At 37.8% G+C, this 21,866-nt stretch overlaps 1 protein-coding gene across 1 annotated transcript in view; it reads left to right on the forward strand.

Moving 5' to 3' along the window:
• OCA2 (OCA2 melanosomal transmembrane protein) overlaps positions 1-21,866 on the forward strand; it is a 160,518-nt gene that overhangs the window by 6,470 nt on the left and 132,182 nt on the right. Inside the window, exons 2-5 of the mRNA XM_058799902.1 lie at positions 15,016-15,114; positions 15,715-15,903; positions 19,332-19,389; positions 20,247-20,319. Of these exons, the coding sequence (XP_058655885.1) occupies positions 15,016-15,114; positions 15,715-15,903; positions 19,332-19,389; positions 20,247-20,319 (419 nt within the window). The remainder of the gene's footprint in view (positions 1-15,015; positions 15,115-15,714; positions 15,904-19,331; positions 19,390-20,246; positions 20,320-21,866) is intronic.

Consider the following 21,866-nt stretch of genomic DNA (forward strand, 5'->3'; position numbering starts at 1 on the left):
TTTACAGAAATCATAACTTTTCATTAGCAGCTGGACAAGTTATACTAATTAATAAGATTTCAGTTTTGTCCCAGTTTTTCTGCCAAGTAGATGTGCATGTTTTATGTGAGGAAAAATAATTGAGTTCTCATGGACAGTGACTAGGAAGAAGGGAAAAAGAGCATAAGAAAACCATGGTCCTTACATACATTACTGCATCAGGTGGACATGCATATAGGCGGGCACTGCAGCACTGGTTTTGGGTGGTAAATGGTCTGCATGATAACATGGCAACTTTTCTGTGGGCCCAGGATCTGCAGCTGAAGGGGTAGAATAAGACCTGAAAGTGAAGCCAAAATAGTTGAGAAAGGGAATAGTGGAGAGGAATCTAATGATTGACCGTAAGTTTGGGCTATTGAAATTTAAGGTGTGGACCTCAATGAGCCTGAGGAGGAACAGGAGCCGATGAACTTTGCAGAGCAAAGAGGGAGAGGAACGAAAGCATTTTGATTTCATGGTCTAATCAAAAAAGGAGTAATGCTAGTGGGACTTACATAATGTAGTTGTTTGGTAGAAAATGGATACACAACTTCTGCTTTGCTCTGGGTAGCATTAAACACACATCTCCCAGCTCTTGGTAAGTGTATGGATCCACATACATTTGCCAGACGCAGTCTGCCAAGACCATATTTTCTTTTTTTTTCTTTAATTGTGACTTTGAAAATATATAATGAAACAGCAATTAAAACAGAAACTTTTACTCAGGTATTCTATTTTATAAGAAAATTTCTTGTTAATCAGCATTGTTTTGTTTATATACTCTTGATTCTTCTTTCCAATGACTGTTATTTTGTTGAAAATATAAAGGCGTGATGGGGGAGAGGAGAGGAAGGGTTTGCAATATTTAGTCTAATACCCAGTGATGACATAAGAGCTTGGTTAGCTTAGTTCATACAGAACATTTGGCTAAAAAATTTGTCTCATCCTCTGCCCAGACTGCTGGGGAGCTGCTGAGGAGGAGTGAAGATGTAGAGACAGAAATGGAAGGAGAAGATTTTAAATGGACAGATATGAGTAAAATGCAGGGGCAGTAGAAGGAGTGAAAAAGACAAATGGAAACTCTTCCATGCAGCTACAAAGAGACACTGGGTGAAGGTGAAATACAGCACGACATACTGAGTGTGAGCAGGGTGTACTTAGCTATGGATTGAATTAGGCAAAAACAAGTTAATGCTGTGTTTATAAGCTAGACTCTGATGCAATCAGTCCTCAGATGTGAAAAAAATCTCAACTCCACCCAAAGCTGCAGGTAACAAGAATATGAACTTGTTGGTCCCAAACCCTGAAGCCAGACAGCCAAGTAAGCAGCATTCCTTGCTAACACTGAATATCTTGCACTCATAATTATTTACATTTTGGTCTTTCAAACAAAAGCAAGACGTGTTAACAAGATAAAGACATGGAAGGCTATAATTCCTCATCAAATAAAACAATCTCACCCCACAAGGGAGTACAGAAAGAAATATTTCTTTTCTTTTTTTTTCCTTTCATAGCTTGCTGTCAGGAGCAGATGTTTTAGAGCACAGTTCTGCTGGCAATGGGGATCTTTCAGTCTGCCCCAAATTGTAAATGTCTCTCTCTTTAGAATTAATTGGCATTAGAGTGTTTTGTCCTTTTGTGTTAAAAGCACTGGAAATCATTCCTCAGCTGCAGCAAAAATTTCCCAGATAGCGATGGTCATATAATAAAGAACTGAGGTTCATGTTAAATTGAATGTAGTTGATGGAAAAATAGATTAATGTAGATGGGAGAAATTAGTCACTGAAGTAAGAAAAAAAAAAGGTCACAGTCTGTAGTCTGGCAAATCATATGGCTTTTTAAAAAACCTGCTGTACATAAGGAGCTCAAGTGATTTACTATCTGAAATAGAGCAAAAACTGATAAATGAGTCACCAAAATGCTTACAGACAGTGACAAAGCAAGCAATTCTCTGCTTGATAGGGGCTAATGGGGCTGCAGGGACAAACTGCAACAATTGTGCTAATGGACCAGCGGCAGTCAGGGACCACACAGAGCTCTGCCCACAGCAGGTCGGAGCTACATCAAGGACAGCACTGTGAGCTGGAGCCAGGGCTGTCAGAACTGCGTAGGTTCCAAAGTAATGCACTTGTGTTTGTTTTTTCCTTTTTATTTTTTTTTCTTTGCATTTTTTAATATTTCTTTTGGACAGGGTGAAATATAAAACAGATTGGCAGTTAGAGCCCCTCAGTTTTAAAAAGTGGAGCAGAAGCAGTTGAATCAGTACTGTGTGAATTAGCATCATTCAGAAGCAGCTGTGAAAGGCTGAAGGCTTTGCTCACACTTTCAGAGCTACTGTCTTTTCTGTGCTAGTCAGTAAGGACAGTAAACACAGTCCATCTGCCATTCACTCCCTGCTATCCTTGAGCAGAGTTTCTTTGAGCAAGAGCTCCCTTGCCTGAAGTGGAGATCTCTGAGGTGAAATATGAAAGCATCTCCGTCAGATGGCCACCCTGGCAGCTACATTGAGCTCATATGTCTGGCAGGGCTTTGCACTTGCTATTTGAGGAGGAAAAACTATGCTTTTGAGGAATTTACTGTAACAAGTCTAATCCTGAGTAGCATAGAGTAAATATTTTGCAGTGACTTTTCCTCCCACTCTTGTGGTCTGATGCAATTCATTCTCTCTACTGCCAAAAAAAAAAAAAAAAAAGTAAAGGCAGTTTCAAATACTCTTTTGTTTCTAATCTTCCTAGATGTGATAGGAGCAATTCTACCTCCTCCACCATGTCAATGACATGTGACCTGCAATCCTCTTTAGGAGTCTATTCACAGCTGCTTCAGCATGTAAACCTCATACAGTGAAAAGGATGAACCTGAATTTAGTGAATTGTTCTGCCAAAAGGAAGAATAAGCCTAGAATGAGGGTACCAAGGGATTCCCTTCTGTTTTCTCTGATGTGTCTTTAGTCATACAAGCTAAAAGAGAAGAGCTATGTTGTAACATTATATAAATATGTGAGGTTTTGTTGCATCCATTGGCAGCATGTTTTCTTTTCCAGTTTGCTCTGTGCTTGGTACTTTGGGCCTCCCAGTGATTTCTAGTACAGGCCAATGGAAAAAAAAAAAATGCTCTACAAAGTGGTGCAATGGAATTCATGCATTTTAGACATTATTTTTGGGTTCCATTGACTTGGCATGTGGCCAAAACTTAGCCAAATCAGAACTGTAAGAAGTAGTGATGTTTCAGAGTGAAAACATTGAACATCAGTGTTTGAAAAACTATTGTTTTTAGCCTTAAATAAAATGACAACAAGTACTCCTTACAAATCTGTTCCTTCTTGAATGGAAATATTGAAGAGAATTACATAGCCAGAAATATTCCAACTTGCCTATTTTGACGGAAGACAGACTGTTCTTGGCAGAAGAGAATGATAGGTTTTCATAAGCACTTGCATGTATGGACATTGTACTAATCACAGTTTTGGATCTATTTTTCTGTTGACAAAAGTTAATAGAGTGACACTGTAGTTGTTAGACCTGACATGCTTTCCTTGAGCTGGAAATCTGATGTTTGTGAGGCAGAACACACAGGAACTCTACATCAAAAGCTGTTAACAAATGTATTGATCTATTTACAATTTGGAGTAGGACTGATCATTTAATTTTCTTGATATGCCACTCTGAAAATATTTTAGGCTTAAGTAGATAGGTTGGAGAACAGAGAATTCTGGGTCTTCACTTCCTAAACTCTATATGAACCTCAGAAGATTCAGGTTATGCATTTAATACTTTGAGGTCATCTAAATTAAGTATTGACACTGGCTTCCTTATATGTAATGTAATTTATTTACTTGGATGCAAAATTAATCATCTGGAACTCACCTGTTGTTGCACCTGTATCTCTTCAGGAATGAGGGTCTTCATTAACAATAAAGTTGCCAGTAGGAACATACATTATCCTATTGTGGTTACAGCATTTGATTATTGACCTTTAAAAATAAACTAATAGATAAACTGGAATAATGCTTCAGAGCTGAGACTGCAGCCATACCTCATGACAAATAAAAAATGTTGATGGAGTCCATCCTCTCTAAACAATGCCCTTTTAAAAATTTGTCCACATGATTTTTCTTAAGTTTCTCTTAGGTTAAAATCTGTCCTTTTAGCTCTGCCATGTGTCATGTTATTTTTGTTTCTCTTCAGCCCACTCCTTTTCCTAATGCTACTGGAGGAAATAATTCCTATACCTTCAGTTCTTCCACTATTCTAATTAATGTTCATATTCCATAATCTTAAAATAGTACAAAGTGGTTTTTTTTCTCTGTGACAACCCACTATGGACCTCTACTTCTCATAAACATTTTATATTTGTCTGTTTTTAAAACATTTCTTTTCAATTAGAACCTACTTCTAAATGCCATGACTCAAATGAACCTACATTATTTGCTCTCTAAACTTTTATTTTTGTATAATGGAACAACCATTATTCTGTGTTAGTCCTTGAGGTGCAGAAGGTCTACTTCCACATTAACTTTTAATAAGTGTCTGATTAATGGGCACTTTAGTGTCTTTTTTATTTTGGTTTTTTTTTTTTTTTTGCTGTTTATTGCTTTGTTTTGTTATTTTATTTTTTGCTGTGCTGTCAAGAGTGTCCACTTACTTGACTCCTTTGCATTTCCATTTTGTCAGAATATCCTTTGGTTTTCCTGCTATGTCCCACTCTATGGATATTTTCTTTTGGCAAAGTGCCTGTGCAGATGGTATTAAAAAAAAGTTGTTGATGCAGCAACTGTTGACAACAATTTCTGTAGATGTTTTATTAAAAAAACATATGCAAGAATTGTGTTTGTCAGCACCTTTCTTTATGTTTCAAGCTTTTCTTATTTGGAGGCACTGTTGGTTCAAGAAAACGAAACCTGTTTGATCCATTTGAGTTGATAATCAAATAACTGTAACTGTCTGGTTCAACACATGGCAAATGACAAGAACTGCTTATTTAATGTATATATAGTGGTTTCAGTTCATTCTTTTAAGAATGCTAACAAGTGTTTTTGATTGAAAAAGTAGGACATTATTCAGGCACTGTATCTGCTTGAGGAATCAAAACACCTGTAAAATTTCTTCTGTCTTTAACTGTCTGTATCAGCTGTGTTCTGCTGCTGCTAACATAGGGCAGCCATGTCAGCATGGGCTTTCTCCTTTTCTGCACATAATCCCTTGATGAAGAATTTTCTTTTTAAGTCAGGCACACTGGCACTTTCCCTTTTTGCATTTTCTTTTTCTTTGGGAGCACAGAATGAAGTTTTATTTATGTAACCTCATTTTTGTGAGTCTAGAGATTTTCATGTCTATGTGAAGAGTTATTGTTCTATCTATTTTTTTGATGATCAGTATTCAGGATTTATTTAGCTTTGGGATGGTGATAATTTTTAAAACATGCATAACAAATATTATGACATATCTCATGAGGAATATGCTCTTTGAGGAACAACATGGAAGGAAGTCACCTGTGTGATACTATGGAGTAACCAAAATGATTCCATTCTGTATAGGGTTGAAGGGAATGTGGTGTCTGAGAGGAAAGAGTCTGCCATCTCTTTGACTAGGAGGGAAAAGTGTATTAAGAAGTATGATGTACAGTTAAGCTATATTGCTGAAACAAAGAACAAAGCCATCTGCTGTGTAGGAAGTGGAATTTCCTTCTGAATCCTGAGAGATGTGATTCCTGGTTTTGGTTTTTCAGTGCACAGCAGCATGTTCTTACCTGGAGAAGGATTAGTGTTTAAATCAGGAGGAAGGGAAGATGAAATAAATTTTTCTTTTTTTTTTTTTTTTTTTGTGGTCAATTAGTCCACTTTAGTGGGGACTTGCCAAATATAATTTGCATGATACCCTGCATGAGAAAATCAAATTCTCAGAGTGTTTTTGGAATGTGTTATTTATAATCCTTGGTGCTTGGTTTGATTTGTTTGGTGGTTGTTTTTCTTCCCTGCCTTCTTTTTACTTTGAGAATTTCAGTTGAATGTTTTAATGGACTCAAATCTTGTGTCTTAAATTTGTCTCCCCTTGGTCAGTAACAAGTCAAAAATATGTGTTTCAAAGCTGCTTGTTAACACAGATTAGAAGCTCCTTCTCTGATGTTGTATTCTTGAGGGTCTTGGACCTCTAAGGCCTTTTAAGGCAAAAAAGATGTCGGGTAGCAAACCAGAATTCAAGGCTATGGAATGAATTTCCTGAAGCTTGTAAGAGGTGTATGTTAATATGTAACAGTGATCTAAGTGAAGGACTGTTGCAGGGAAGAGCACCATCTTTGTGAGATAAAACAGTATTTACTCTTGAATAATTTCACAGAGTATCACCCAAATGTAAGAGAAAATATTTTATTGATGTGAGCTGCCTTTTTATTCTGTTTGGGTTTTTAACTTGTTTCTCTGGGACTTTCAATGTTTTAAAAGTTTTTGGCTCTGATATAATTCAAGGTGAAATGCAAACGACCAGTTATGTGGAATCACTCTGTTTTTTAAGTTACTTGCTAGGAAGTTATAAGGAAGTTGTCTTTGGAAGGACTTGTTGATAGATTTTTTTTTTTAAACTTAATCAACTCTGAATAACTTTTTTGATGATAAATCTTATGTATAAAAAAGAGATTTAAGTGCAAATAAAATGTACATATAAGTACTTTTTATTACATTGCAATATAGACATTATTTGTATAAGGCTTGTATATCATTCAGTGAAAAGTCTTTTTGTTATGTCAGAGTTAATTCACCAGAGTTAATTCTTCGTAGAGACAACATGGGAGATGTAGAGCATGAAAATAATTTGAAGAGATCTCTCTCTTGCCAATGACTGTAATGATGCTAAACCAGACTTTCAGATGACAAAGCTTATATGAATAACCTCAGTGCTTATGCTCAGCCAGAACTGGAAAAGAAATTCTTAGTACATCCATTGTAATTAAAAGAATTCAAAAATTAAATTTAATGGAAGGACTTCCAAGTGAAAAAATGCCATTATTTTATCAACTAGAAAGTATTTATCTGCAAATTTTACTGCTGTTTCTTCTTTTTCTGCTTGGTGTCATGCTCTAGCTTTGAAGCAAATTTTAGCATTTTTGCTGGGTCCAGTCAACCAAGATTATAATTTACATAAAGGCTACATAAATTGTCCAAGATATTTTGTAATACTGAACTACTTAACAGATAGTTAGTACTTGTAATACTGAACTTGTAACAGATAGTTAGTAGTTGTAACACTGAACTACTTAACAGATAGGAGTATACTTGAACTTACTGTGCATTTTATTGTGACCAAAGGACAAAATACTAGTCCCAGCAAACTTACAATACTTTGAATCAGTCATCTGGGTTTTTGAAATAAAACTTAATTTGATGACAACTTGTTTTTTTTTTTAAGCTGTGTGGTGGCCTGCCTCTGTAACACTTCTCCAGGCACAGAAATCAGCCACATTTTCTCATGGTTTTAGTGAATGCTTTTTTTGGTAGATGTCTGCCTTTATTTTTTTAAACTACAAGGAATGGAGATACTTTTTTAGTGACAAAGTCTTTTTTTATCTAAAAGTTACAGTTATGAATAATCCTATATCCAGATTCTTGGAATAAAATATATGGAAAAACAATAGTCTAAGAAATGCTTAAAAAAGAAAAAAAATAGATTTTTCATTTCTTGATCTCTAAGTATCGCTAGCTAATTACTCTTTTCAGTCTCCAAAACTGGGGTGAGTGGCTTAAAGATATATGAAAAGCCAGAAGAATAAATAAATATCACAGTTTGTCAGTACGTTGCTTGGATTAAGGAAAATTCTCCCTCACTGTTGTGTATGAAGGTGTTCCTTCATCTTGGAAGTGGCCACTAGCCTTGTTTTAATAGTGTTTCCTTTTCTTGCATAATTCTGGAATTCAGCTGCTCTCCAAGTAAATCTTCATGTTTTAACATATGTTTCCCCAAACCTTTGAGATGACAACATTCTATCACTTCAATGCTTGATGAATAAAAACCTTCTCTAGACATGGTTACACCACCTAGTTTTATCTCAGACCTACTCTTCTGCTCATATTTCCATCATTCAAGCACCCAATATTGCATCTATAAGAGAGTCTGATCAGACATAAAGTTAAAGAATTAAGCTGTGACCACTTTTTCAAGGTTTGAGATTTTATGGACTAGAAAAAAGTGTGATCCCCCATTATTTGTCATAAGTCAGTCAGAGTTGGTTAAGCTGAAAGCCCATTGCGAATGTCAAGGAAAAATGGTGGCATTTAAAAGCCAAACCTGCAGAATATACTAAGTGTCACAAATGTAGTCATGCTTTAAGTGTTCTTGATAAATTGCTTCCCTACTACAGACTCATTTTTCACTATACCCTGCAGCATTTGCAGATAATACCTCTTAACAGGTTATCAGTGTAATCCATAGAGGAACTAGGGGTTTGGAATTTAGACTGCTACCCATACTGGCTCTTGATGGCTCTTTCAAATTTGCAGCTTGCTGGCAGTTGCTAACAGCTAAACTCTTTTGGCAGCTCCTGAAATTTATTTTCTCCTTCAGACTCTCTGCAGTTTTCCATGTGGTCTCCTGTAGCTTTTTAATTTCCTTTGCTGAAGCAGAAAATTTAGAGGAGAAAACAGCAGATACCCTCTTCAGTGCAACTTCTCACTCCTTCAAATGGTAGTTTTTGGACCTGCTGTATCCCTGTGGTCCTGCTGGATTCTCATGAAATCAGAGTTGACTTGTTCTTCCATCCCTACCCCATCCCTGCTCCCTTGTTGGACGCTGTGGGACAGGCTCTGGTTGGGAAGATCATGGCCCTGCCAGACCCATGGCCAGTCCCTGCTCCTGGCTCCCTCCCACAGGCAGATGGACCTCATGATGCCCTGACATGGGAGCAGAAAATGTGTGGAGAACACATATTTTCCTCTGAGGTAGAAGTGTTTCATGGCAGCTTAGAGGTTAAGTCCTTTCTTTTATCTTCACCCACTAGAGTGAGGTCAGGGTCTGTTTACTACACCCCAATGTCTTATTGATGGAGACCTTCCCTGACAGAGGCAGGCAAAGACTCTTGGGGTAAACAAATTACCAAATTGTGGCGATACCCTTTTTTTTTTTTCAGAGAAGCAAAATAATCCTACAAAGCCTGCTTTGATTTTAAAACATGAATCATATGAAGCACTCTATTTTCCAGGCTGTTTTTGAGCTTAAAATTGCCATTGAAGAACGTTCACTTTCCAAATCCAGCAGAAATGAATGAAGCATGCACATTGTGTGTGCTCTAGCTAAGGAATCGTTTCCATCTAGGATAAGCTCAGCACACATTTCCCTACACATTTCTTAAGCCTGTTCTTTAACTGCCTGGGGTCTTGGCATGGCATATGATTCTCAGTTTGGAATAATAAGATCATTTTGGGTGAGAAAGACCTTTAAGATTATCAAGTCTAACAGCTTTCCCAACACTACCAAGTATACCACTAAACCCTGGCCCTATCTGCATGTCACATCTACATGTCATTTAAATACCTGAGTTACCTGCTGGTAACTCAGCACTCTCTGAGCAGTCAGTTCCAATGCTTGACAACCCTTTCTGTGAAAAAAATATTTCCAAAAAGGGAGTCTGAAATGTCCCTGAAACAACTTGAGGCCATTCCCTCATGTCCTGTCACTTGTTTTCTGGGAGAAGAGACTAATGCCCCCCTCACTATGACCTCCCTTCAGGCAGGGAGAGATAAGGTCTTCCCTGACCTTTCCTTCTCCTGTTCTCCAGACTAAAAAACCACAGCTCTTTCAGCTGCTCCAGACCCTTCACCACCTTATTTACTGTTTGGACACATTCCAGCACCTCAGTGTCTTTCAAAATGAGACCTGCCAGTTGGCTGTACCTCTCACAGTGTCGTGCCATCAGGCAGTGCCAGCCCTTCAGGATCCTGTACAGTCCTGTCCAATTGAAAATTAGAAAAGTAAAAAAGAAAATGAGTCTGTATTAAATAATGCTTTCATTGCTCATTTTTTCTCACATCTTAGTGGGGCATGGGTTTAAAAGGTCTGGAGGTTGTTTGATGACTTGGTGAAGCTACATAAAGAAGTCATCAGGAAATATCTAGAAACTGTTTTGAGATGAGAGCTCTGGAGTCTTTGATCCTTCTCTTGATTTTGTATCAGCTGCCACGCTTGATTTGTGATGGGTAGTCATAACAATTTCCCCATGGTGTGCTACCTCTGAGGAGAAATCGTCACAGAGGATTGTGTCTTTGTGTGGGCACATGTATATGACAAAGTTGTCCAATGTATGCATACAGCTGCTTAGTGCACTGTAAAGGTTTAAGAGGTGAATACTCTGATGTCGGTCAGCACAGTTTGTACCACATAACTGTTCCCCAAAAAGTGGACTTCATCAGAAAACCACAAATATCACCTTGGTGGGAGAATGTGTTTAAGCGCAATCAAAACCTGGTCTGGGGAATCTCTTTCTTTGTGGCTTTTGTTTTGTTTTTGTTTTGATTTTAAAGTTATGGTAAGAGTAATTAGTTCAGTACATACGATTTGTATAAATGTTTTCTATTTAGAGAAGATGAAGCTTCTGAAATTAGACTTTATTCTAAAAGAATGTAGTAATGATAAATGAAACTCATGCTGTTGTGACTAGTGTCGTTCATTATTAATTATCTCTCATATTTTTACCCTGGACTTCTCTTTTAGGAAACTTTACTTAGTTGTTGTACTTGTTATAAACTCTTGGGTCAGTAGTATTCTTAAGCTTTTGTTTAAGAGGTAACCTCATTCACAGAATCACAAGTTTTGAAGAGACCTTAAAGGTCATCGAGTCCAATCCATGCCCTAACACCTCAACTAAACCATGGCATTGAGTGCCATATCCAGTCTTTTAAACACATCCAGGGATGGTGACTCCACCACCTCCTTGGGCAGACTATTCCAGAACTTTATCACCCTTTCTGTAAAACACTTTTCCCTAATATCCAACCTATATTGGAATGCGTCAGCCTTGACACAGCTTGAGACTGTGTCCTCTGGTTCTGTCAGCTGCTGCCTGATGAAAGAGACCAACCCCTACCTGACTACAATCAGCTTTCAGGAAGTTGTAGAGAGTGATAAGGTCATGCTTATAATGGTTTTAGTTACTAGCTTTGAGTCAGATTATTAATTCAGGGAAGCATCCTAGCTCTTTTTTCCCCTGAAGAGATTCTGCTTTTAATTGTTTTATAAAATGAAATTTTTGATAAGTTACGGTAAAAACTGTTGATGTTCTTACATAACATATATACTTCCATATTCACCCCTTCAATTCTGACCAAATCTTTCCCATGGAAGTGAGAATTATTGTTTTCTCTTTTCACAGAAATTGCTCCCCAAACGATAGTTGTGTGCACAGCATATCACATGGGAGATGAAGGATTATATAGCTGATATTTAAAATGTATCTTTTTTATTATAGGGAATGAAAGCAGTACATTGTGTACCATGATTAATCTTTTCAATACAGGGCTATTTAATAGGTTCCAGTCAGATCTAGTGATTATTTTAAGTGTTTGCAGCCTAACTAGGATGAGCATGATTTTTTACTTGGTCAGGCTCTTGTAGGATGTATATTTCTTTTGGTGACCTTTGCTGTTGTGCATTTGGGATTGAAACGTTGCTTTGAACATAAGGGCCCACCACAAAGTCTTCCTTTTCCTTTTGTTTAAAATTTCAGGTGTAAACACCATTAGGAAATGCCTGAAAATGTGGTCAGAGTGCAGGTCTAGGGCTTGACTACAGGAAGGTATCGCCTGCAGGTAATGGGAAGCAGACTTCATCAGCCACCATCTCTGACTAATGTCTGAGGAGTCATCAACCCATCAGAGGGAGAAACTGGAGTCTCTCACATCTCTTCCTTCCATCTCCTGCTCTCACTGTACCTCTCTTGAAAGCCAGTTTGATCAACTCAAACTATTCTATATTTGATGTAGAAAATGCTAATGATTTTTGAGTCTTGAACTGTGAGAGAAGAACTGTGAACGCAAGCGGTGTCCAGCTTACCAGATCCTTGCCTGCAAATCTAGAGTGGTCTTTTCATCCTGAGAACAGGCCTACCCACAACTGGTTAATGAGCTGACCTGGTGATTAGCCTCTTGGTAATGTTACTGAATTGCTCAGTAGAGGTGGATTGCACTCCATACTAGCATATGGATATAAGCAAAATTTCTAGCTATTTGTTCAGGAGGAAACATTCAAAGTGTGACCGGATCCCAGTTTTTGAAATTTGTTACATTTTGATTTGTTTCCTATTTACACAGCTTCCCAATTACCAGTTACTTGCAGGGCTGAGGAGCACTAAGAATTATGCTGAGATGGTTTTTGAGCTCTGCAGACTTCCTCTATCAGCAGGGGGTCTTTGGGCCTTCCTAGGTTTTGGCTGCAGATGATCTTTTATCTTTGGATTAAGTGGATGATCAAATCGCACCTCCAGCATCTCTGCAGAAGTATGAGGGGTTTGTGCCAGGCTCTCTATTCAAGGATAACTTTCATTTTTATAGTCCCTGCAATTTTTGAAATGTTGTTTTCGCAACTTTTCTTTCTAGAGCTTTCAGCCTGCCAGATTCCTTTATGCCCTAATTAGCTTTACTGTTTATATTACTCTCATTCTCTAATTAGAGTAATCACATCATGGGGGAGTTGAGGCTCTTCTGCTTTTTCTCTAATTATTTTTGTTTTGTCAAGCCTGGCTGTTTCCTGCTGCTTATTCTTGTCCATGTGTTTTTATTCTCTGCAAATTGTTGTTGTCATCTACTAATTGTTTTTACTTTATCTGAAGACCTTTTCCTTTTTTGCCTGTCTTCATCATTCTTGGCCATCTGTTCAGCTTCATAGTTCCATTTAAAAGTGACAGGACCTATACCAGCAAGTGGGGATAACAAAGTGTAAGAAGAAAGTGAAGGTGATATGTTTAATTAGCATTCTGGATTCTTCACCTCAGGTTCTGTCACTTAAGCCATCTTTCACCTGACCTTTATACTCCTTTTCTTGTTGCCATTCCTGTGGTTGCTTTGCCCTTCAGCACTTTTTGCAAACTGGTCATTCACAGTAGTGGTGAAGAGCTGCTGAGATGTGGATTGTCAGTGGATATACATATGCCTGTGTAACACAAAGCAATGTTAGTGTCAACCCTTAAGAATTAGAAGAAAATGGAAGTTTTAATAGAAAGTGTCTGGTAACTAGTCTCAGATTTTACACATCCCAGAAGGAAAAGAACAAAAGGAAGTGCAGAAGGGTTAATAGTGTGCACGAGATGAGGTAAGGTCAGAATGGCATATATTATATATTATTTGAAGCCTTTTTTTCCTGTGGAACAAGTGACATTGTTGTGTTTAAAAGCAGAAACAGTAAGTGGTCATTTCATTAGTCAAATTTCTGAACTCACACATGAAAGGTCCACCATCAGAATTGTTATAAAAATTGCCCCATTTGGATGCAGACTTTGAGTATAGTGGGATGTTGGGATTAGCCAGAGGTGTATCAGCAATGCATGGTGAGGACACATTTAAGGCCCTGAAAGTGTTCCTGCTATACCTATGGGCTCCATTTTGTAAAAGCTCTAGATATCTTTTCACATTGAAAGCTATGATAAGATTGGAGGAGTACTTGCTTCAAAATAACAGTTTCTCCACTTATACTTTCTTCTGTGTGAATGATCTCCTGCTTAAAAAAGGAAGCACTTTGATAGCTACAGATTATTCAATCATCTCTTCACAGATGAAGTGTCAGTGCAATGTAGCACCTGAGTTGTAATCTGCCCAACTTTTGACATGAGGTATTGGGTAATTGAATCTCTCTAACTCTTTCACTTTCTTCAGTTGGGACTGAAAATATGTGACTTACAGCAGAGTTTGAATGGATGTTGTGGCCATTCAAGGCTGAAATAACCTTATCCAGTTACTCTGCACCTAGCACATCTTCTGACTGAGAACACTACTGAACAAACAAGCCAAAGCAGTACTTGGAGGTTTTAATTTTACAAACTTAAAGTTGAGACACAGCTCTACAAATTGCAAGAATCTTCATTGCATTATAAATTCAAATACACAATACCTTCTTTTTGAGCTGACTTATAATTAGAGGACTGAGTAACTAGTCACTGTTGTGTATTTATTTAGAAGTTGATGATTTTATAATTTTTTTCCCCTCACAGTCCAGCAATAGGGGAAGAAATTTTGTGTTTCCTCTAAGTGTATTGAGATCTGCATTTTGACTGTATGTCTAGCATATTTCTTTGGAACTTTCTGGTGGTGGGAGGCTACAATTTTGAATGGAATAAATCTGAGTGTACCTGAATAATGTTGATTTTGATAGGGAATTTCTCTGAAAGAGCGTGGTCGTGGGAACATGTTCTAGAATGGCTCAATTATTTAGTCTCTACCAGAAGTCTGCCTCAAAGCCAGACCTCTGTGATTGTGACTGATTGTCTTTAGCTGCTTCTAAAGTTTGGGGATTTATACTTTAGCAAAAAGCTCCTTCACAATGCTAAGCTGCAATATGGCAAGAAGTAGCTCACACTGTTTAATTATCTGCAACACCAGGACCAAGACTTGACAGAAACCATTTGGAAGGGACTGTGCTGCAGAAATGCAGAAATTAAGTACATGTATTCAGGTTTTCTTCCCCAATACCAAGAGTACCAAGGTTGCTGTGAGATTTGATTTAGAGATTTGTACTTGATGACTCATGTCTCAAATAGCATTTATTATAATAAATGAATAAGTTCTTCTATTATCTCATATTTTATGAAGTATGCTAGGGTAAACTTAAATGAATGAGTCCCCTGTGAGTATAAGGAGGTAACTACCATGACTAGTTCAGACTTAATGAATGAAAACCCTAATTTAGGTCAACACCATTCTTAAAGAATATTTAACTAATTAGATGGGCTTGTAGCAAAATATTCTGTAGATCTTAAGTGAATCATTTTGCTGCAGACTTAGTATTCTGTTTTTCTTTTCTCCCTCCAAAGATATCACTTCAATTTTTCAAAATTATTCAGCTCAAGGTCAAAAAACACTGTTTTTACAGAGAAGACACCACTACTGAAGGTTTCCTCAGAGGAAAATGGGTGAGTTACTTTCATTTTTCTCAAAATATTTTTTTTCTAAGTTCTCTTCTATTTAGTTGCATATGGTTCTTTTTTATATCCTAACACCAAACCTGCTGGGAAATAAAGGGAATAGCTAGGACTGTAAGCAGAGGATTACTCTGGAGGACCTTGGTAGCAGAGAAGGGGCTGAAAAAAGGGAAGGATGTAAGGTGTGAGGTCAGGGTCATTAGAGAGCCCTAAGCATAGACAGCTGTAGGTTCTGTGCTCTTATTTCCTCCATTACTATTACATAAGTGCACTGAAAGACACAGCAGAACTATAGGGAAGGCCCTCACGATGGAGCTTGCACACCAGATCCTGAAATACATCTGCCTGGTGTGTCAGAGAACTTGTACTCTCAGGTGCACCTAAATGTCATGGGTCTTTGCTCTTGATCCCCAGTCTACTCAACTGTGTCACCAAGGGAAGCTTGGTCTGTACTGAATAAATATTTTTCTATGAAATTTTCCATAAAAATCTCTCAGAGTGAATGTAAGGTTCTGCAAGGCCAGTTGCATCTACTACCTGTTGAAATAAAACCCTGTTTTTTTTATTATGTTTACTGAAAATGTGTGACAGGTTGCAGTGTATGGCTCTTCATAATCCAGATTTTACCACAGATGATGATTCATGGGACAACAACTCTGCAGAATTTGAGCAAAGGTTTCAACTGGAAAGTGAAATGACAAGTTTTCCCAGATCTGCTTCTTCTGAGAAATATGAAATATTGGACAACCTTCATGTCAAGTTAAATTTATCAAAGATGAGGTCTGAATTCAAGCATTATTTTTTTAAATTTCTGCATGTATTTGTTTTTACACATAGATATCTAGAAAATTATTTTATGTAAATTAATAGAATAGGATTCCGTATTTAGACTGTATGTAGTTTGAAACTGATTATGGACTCTCCATAATGATCAATAGCCCCTTCTTCTAAGAAGAATCAATCATTTACCTATTCTAAATTTGCAATTCAATACCTTCTATGTTGCTTTTAATATTTATTTTTAACCATTTTTTAAAAGATCTGTAGTTGATTCCACAGCATTTTTTTCTTCAGTGTTTTGTTGCTTCACTTTAATTAAAATATGTGTGTAAAAGTTCTTCTGTAGTCATTACAGTAGCTTTTCACATATGCACAAAGCAAAATATAACTGGGCATTTTTCCACCTTGGACAACATTAATATACTTCATTCTTTACCCCAAAGTAGTCTTTTAGGGCTATGGCTGGAGGAAATTGAACCTGTTAATATATTAAAAGATAGCAATATGATAAGAGCATAACTTCAGATTTTCTTGGGACATTTTTGCTGGGGGTTTAACTAGCAGAACCTTTAATCTTGGATACTAATTCCCTCTGCCCTCTCTAGAGGTTCAATGTTTCTTCTAGTTTGTTTTGGTGTCTGTAGGTAGCTCTGCAGGGTTTTCATGGAGCCCAGCACTGCAGGTCTGCATCTCCTTGTTGATCTGCTGCCCCTTTCCAGCAGAATGTCAGTGCGTCTTTTCCCAATCTGTATGTTGTTTTAGCTTATCACTTCACAATTGTTTTCTTCTCACTGTGCATATGGTTTTGTGCTCTCCCGCTCTGCTGCTGAGCAAATGGAGCAAGAGAATTCCAATGACTGCAATTAGTGCAATGTGAGCACATGCAAAGAAGGTTGGCAGGTGTTTTTCTTCACATTTGTGGTAGATTTCCCTGGTGTTTGATGGAACAAAGGTATCAATTGGGAGTGTGAAATCCATTGTTTCCAGTACAGCATAGATTTATAATCTGGAGAGGAGCAAGTTTTTCTGGCAGAAGTTCCCTTGAAATATTTTCACTGCTATAGTGCAGGCTGTACATATGGGATCAGCTCCTTGGCTGTTGTAAATTAGCACAGCACTGCTGAGATAACAAATGATGCTAAACTGCCCAACACCATATGCAGATCAGATCAAAAATCATTTGGCTTAGAAGAGAGGGTGAAATTCTTCATAGATTTATACTCCATGCATTTCCAACTGAAGTCAGATAGGATTGTACTGGAGGCATATATCATATATGGAGCATAGGATTTGGCACAGGGCTTGTACTTGCATCACTGTGCCAGATTAGCACTGTAGGAAGAGACAGATTGTGAACCACGGGTGAGTCCAAAGCTGATCATGTCTCAAATGTAAGCTGTTAAAAATGCTGCTTCCCTAATACAAAATGTCATGAAAACAAGCAGACGGGAGGAAAAGACCCTTCTAAATGCTGTATTTATTAAAACCATTTCCAAAACCTTGTTTTTATTATATCTTGCCAGCTCCTTTGGATGAGTTTCTGTTATTTACAAACAACTGGTTACTAATTTATAAATGCTTAATTAATATTTTATTTCACTTGTGTCTTAAAATCAAAATGTTTTTAATAATACTTTATTATCATAAATTGTAAGTCCAAAATGAAAACAAAAAATATGAAGTACATAAAAATTAAACTAGTCTGGATTAAAATTTATTAATTCATAACCTAATAAATTCTCAAAATTCCAGAAGGAAACTGTAATGTAAAGATGGACAGAATTGACCAGCAGGATAGAGGATCTATGACTAAACTGTCACTATTTTCCATAAATCACATAATACCAAAAGACGTTATCAGTGATGAAGTGCTAATAAATGGCTTGTGTCATCATTCCTTTCTTTTCATGCCTGTATCACTTTCTTCCTTTCTCTGCCCTCAGTAGATCAGGGCTACTTGGAATTTCTAGAAGAAACCGCCTAACTTGCTTCCTCTTCCTCCTTCTCTAGATTTTCACACTGTGCAAAGTTTGGGTAAAGTTTTACCACTTGTATTAAATAGAGGACTTTAGCCCCTTTGTACCAGTTTGTGACAAGACATTTTTATTCGCTGCTGGTTTTTATTTTCTGCTGCTTGGACAATTCTAGAGAGGGGGGAAACTTTGGAAAACAGTGTTTTTGAAAAATCGGTCTCCAGTAATTTCTGTTGCTTTTTGTCAATGAATTGATTTAGGGACTTATTTCCAATGTGATTAAAAATTATTTCTAACATTCTTCAGACTATTCTGATTTAATATTTTGTCCTGTTGCATCTGTCAATGCAGCTTTTTATTGCACTCTTTGTTTTTCAACTAATTATCCTGGTAACTTGAAATGCTTTCCTTCTTGCTTGTCATCAGGTTTAAATCAAGCCCTGCATTTGTCATTCTGTCAGAAAACCAGGGCTGGAATGTTTACTTGAAAAAAACCCAAACAGAATAAGAATATTGATGCTTTCAAAATGAAAATATCTAACGAGGTCAAACCTACACAAAGGCTTCTGTAAATTAAGGCATCAGTATAACATATTGATGGGCAGTCAGAAAATTTTTAGTTGAGTTGTCTTTTCAGTAAGATTAAAAAATGGTAATTTAAAATGTTAAATCTTAAGATTTCTTTCTCATGACCATGCATCTTCAATATCCACACTTTAATTTAGAGTTATTCTTGCCTAACCCACTCAGTAGTAAGCTTGAACGATTCAGAATATTTTGTGGCATCTCATTTCCGGAACAGGGCATTCCTTCAATGGGCACAGGTATGCCGTGGGAAAAAAAAAATCAGTTTTGTTAGTAGATGTATGGTCATGAAGTATATGTGGTTTTAAAAGACACTGCTAAACCCAGAAGATTCTAACATCTTGTTCCTGTCTTCAAACTGCATTTCCTAATACTTTTCAGGGTGTGTATTATAAGTCCAGTTTTGAGGAATTCTCTCTTGACACCATCTGTCTATGCAACAACCTGTGTTTTCAGCACAGCCATGCCACCTCCCTGAGATAGCAGTGCTCCTTCGCCTCTCTGGGAGAGACAAGAATCACCTGAGGGGGATTAGGGTCTCCCAGGGGCCAGCAGCAGTAGTGGACAAGTGGTTCCAGCATCCAGCACCAGCTCATTCTGCAGCCTTCCCTTAGATTTTCCAAGGGACAAATCCTCCTTCCTGTCCACTGAGATCCATTTGTGAGCAGAGCTGGTGCAGGAGCCCTGATGGTCACCAAGGCTTCCTAAACCCTTGCTGACCTTGCTTTGTTGTGTCTGCACTCCGATGTGATGTACTATCACCCATAAGTGCTTACCATGGTGTTTCTGAAATGTCAGAGCTGTTAAGAGAATAGGAAAGGTTGTTCTTAAACTAGCCAGATCGTAAATATGTGTTTCCTTGTGTTTCAGATGCTGTCTCAAATTCCTGAAAGTTTCAGGCCTCTTTATCTTCGTAGTTGTCTGCTCTGTAAGTATTGAATTTTTAGTCTTCCCCTGGCCCCCATTTCTTTAGAATAAGTTCAAAATGAGCTATGATATTTTCTCTTAGCACACAGAAAATGTCTTGAGGCAAAAACTGACAATACTGTACAGGGCTTCATGCCTACTCATAGTCCTGTTTGGTGCACTTGTCACCTCTCGGGACAATGTGATTGGGTAAGCAGTTGACTTGGAGGAAGAAGCAGCTTAAGCCCAAATTTGTAGGTCCCTTAAGGATGCTTTTTGAATTCAGGATGTATCTTTTGATCCTGACACCTGAGGAATGCTCACAGGGAAAGCTGTGCTTGGGAGGATGCTGCAGCAATGACAGCGCTTCAGTGTCAAAGGCAGAAGCTGATGAGGAGATTGGCATCTCCTTCAGGTGGCCAAAGTGCTGCCCTCCCTTAGCAAAATCTTCAAATTCAGCAAAATCTTCAACTGAAAGTCTAGAGAAAAATTTTAAAAAGCTGGAGTTTCTTTTTTTAGTGGCTGTGAGGAATTCCTTTTGGGGTAGCAGGGCTTCTGTGCCAGGAAGAGAATAGATGACACTCTGCATTTCCCCAGGTATGGGTGCTGCTCTCCAGACAGATCCTGAAGGTTGACCTAAGAGACATTTTGAAAAAGTGCATAAAATATGGGACTTTGGCTGTAAATTAACTGGAGGAATATTACTTACCCTTGTTAAGTATCCCAGAGATGCTTTTCAACTGTGGTGGAATTATACTTAAAAATACGGAAACGATCTCACAACTGAATGTGCAAAGAGTCTTTATTTCAGATAAGTTTAGCAGGTCTTTGGCAGTTTTTGTGTTACTAATGAATGTTTATTCTTTATCCTTGCCCTAGATTTTATTTGGCATTTATCCAGATCAAGGTATGCCCTGGCAGATGTTGGCTGTATCGCCTCTGGAAAGCTTCTGTATCCTTCTTTCATTGGAAAAAAAGGGATCTGACGTTTCATTGATAAAGCAGTTGAAAGGATGTGTGTTTCCTCTCTTGCACCCTGAGAGGACAGGGTGATCTCAGAGCCTTGGCTGCATTTGGAATGGTCCTTCCCACTGGCCCAAGTACTCCCTCTCCAAGTTGTACTGACTGGCACTTGTCGGGCCAAGCAACTGTTTAGAAGAAGAAGCAACAGAACTGCACCAAATAAAAATTAGTCATCATAGGTCAATGCAGATCTGAATGTGAAAAGTCTTTGAGGCTTCAACATCCAGTTAGTAAACAAAAAAATTTTTGTAAATTAGTTACATTTATTCTTCCCACTATATTTCTAGTTAAATCAGTCTGATCTGAAATATTCTTGGCTCTTATTTCACAAGTGTTAAAAGAAGATGCACCTATAGATACGTTTCACAAGCTCCTGCAAGGTCCCTTGTTTTGAAAAGGTGCAGTAGGTTTTCATTTTTGAGATGCTCTGTTCTTCTATATAACTGGTCAGCTCCATAGCTTTGGGCAGGGAGAGTCCATTTTAAATAGATTTAATTATTAGCATTCTCACTGTCACCAATAATGACACTATATAATGCACTAATTAATAGGGTAAATGAGGAAGAAAATGTTAGTGCTTTAGGGCAGTTTATAATTAAAAGTTGAGATTGCTTTTTGAAGGGAAGCAAATGGACTTTTAGTAGGACAAATGACAACTTCAGCTGTAAACTCCCATCAATATCCTGTTCACATCAGTGGTTTTGGTCCCTCTTGAAACTGTTGTTAAAAGTTCCTATGGGGGTGTAGTGTTGAACAGCACCACAGCTGTCACAGCCTTATCTGCCAAGAGAATGAATTCAAAGAGGGTCTTTGAGCTCAAGTTTTAGTCAACTGTCGTAGCATAAATTGAAGATTTCCTCTCTTTTCAGATTTGGGTTGGACCCATAGCTGTTGCATTGTACAAATCAGCTCTGCAACCAAATATTCCCTTTGTTTCAGGGAGCTGCATTTGGGACTGGGATTTTAGACGAAGAGATGTTCCTGAATTTTGCATTTTACCTATCATGTCAGGACACTTTGAGACAAATAGCTGTCAGACAGTCAGAATATAGCATTTCCATGTCTTACTTGAAAAACCCAAAACTAGAGCTTTTTAGTTTGTGTAATGTGTCTTGAAAACTAGATATTCTGTCTACTGTCTGATGTCAGTGAGCTGGGGAAAAGTGAAAGGCAAGCAATCCAGGAAAGCCAAGCTTCTTTTTCAAGATGATGTAGTAATTCGAGTAGAAGAATCAAGGAGAAAGATTGCCTTTCTAAAAGAGTTTTGTAAAAGGCACCAGCCACCCTGAATGTCGTCTTACTGTCGCTGGCAGTCTCCATTTGCTCAGCAGTAAGTTCATGTGGTTGCCTTCCACTTTATTGCATAGTGAAAAAAGGATTCCCCTTCTTGGCTAGTCCTAAGTAATGTTAACCATTCAGCCAGCAGTGCTGAAGATGCAATTTCTGCTGGCTGACAGATTGCAGTGCTCCCAATGG

This window comes from Ammospiza caudacuta, chromosome 2 (assembly GCF_027887145.1).
Source record: "Ammospiza caudacuta isolate bAmmCau1 chromosome 2, bAmmCau1.pri, whole genome shotgun sequence".
Lineage (NCBI taxonomy): Eukaryota > Metazoa > Chordata > Aves > Passeriformes > Passerellidae > Ammospiza > Ammospiza caudacuta.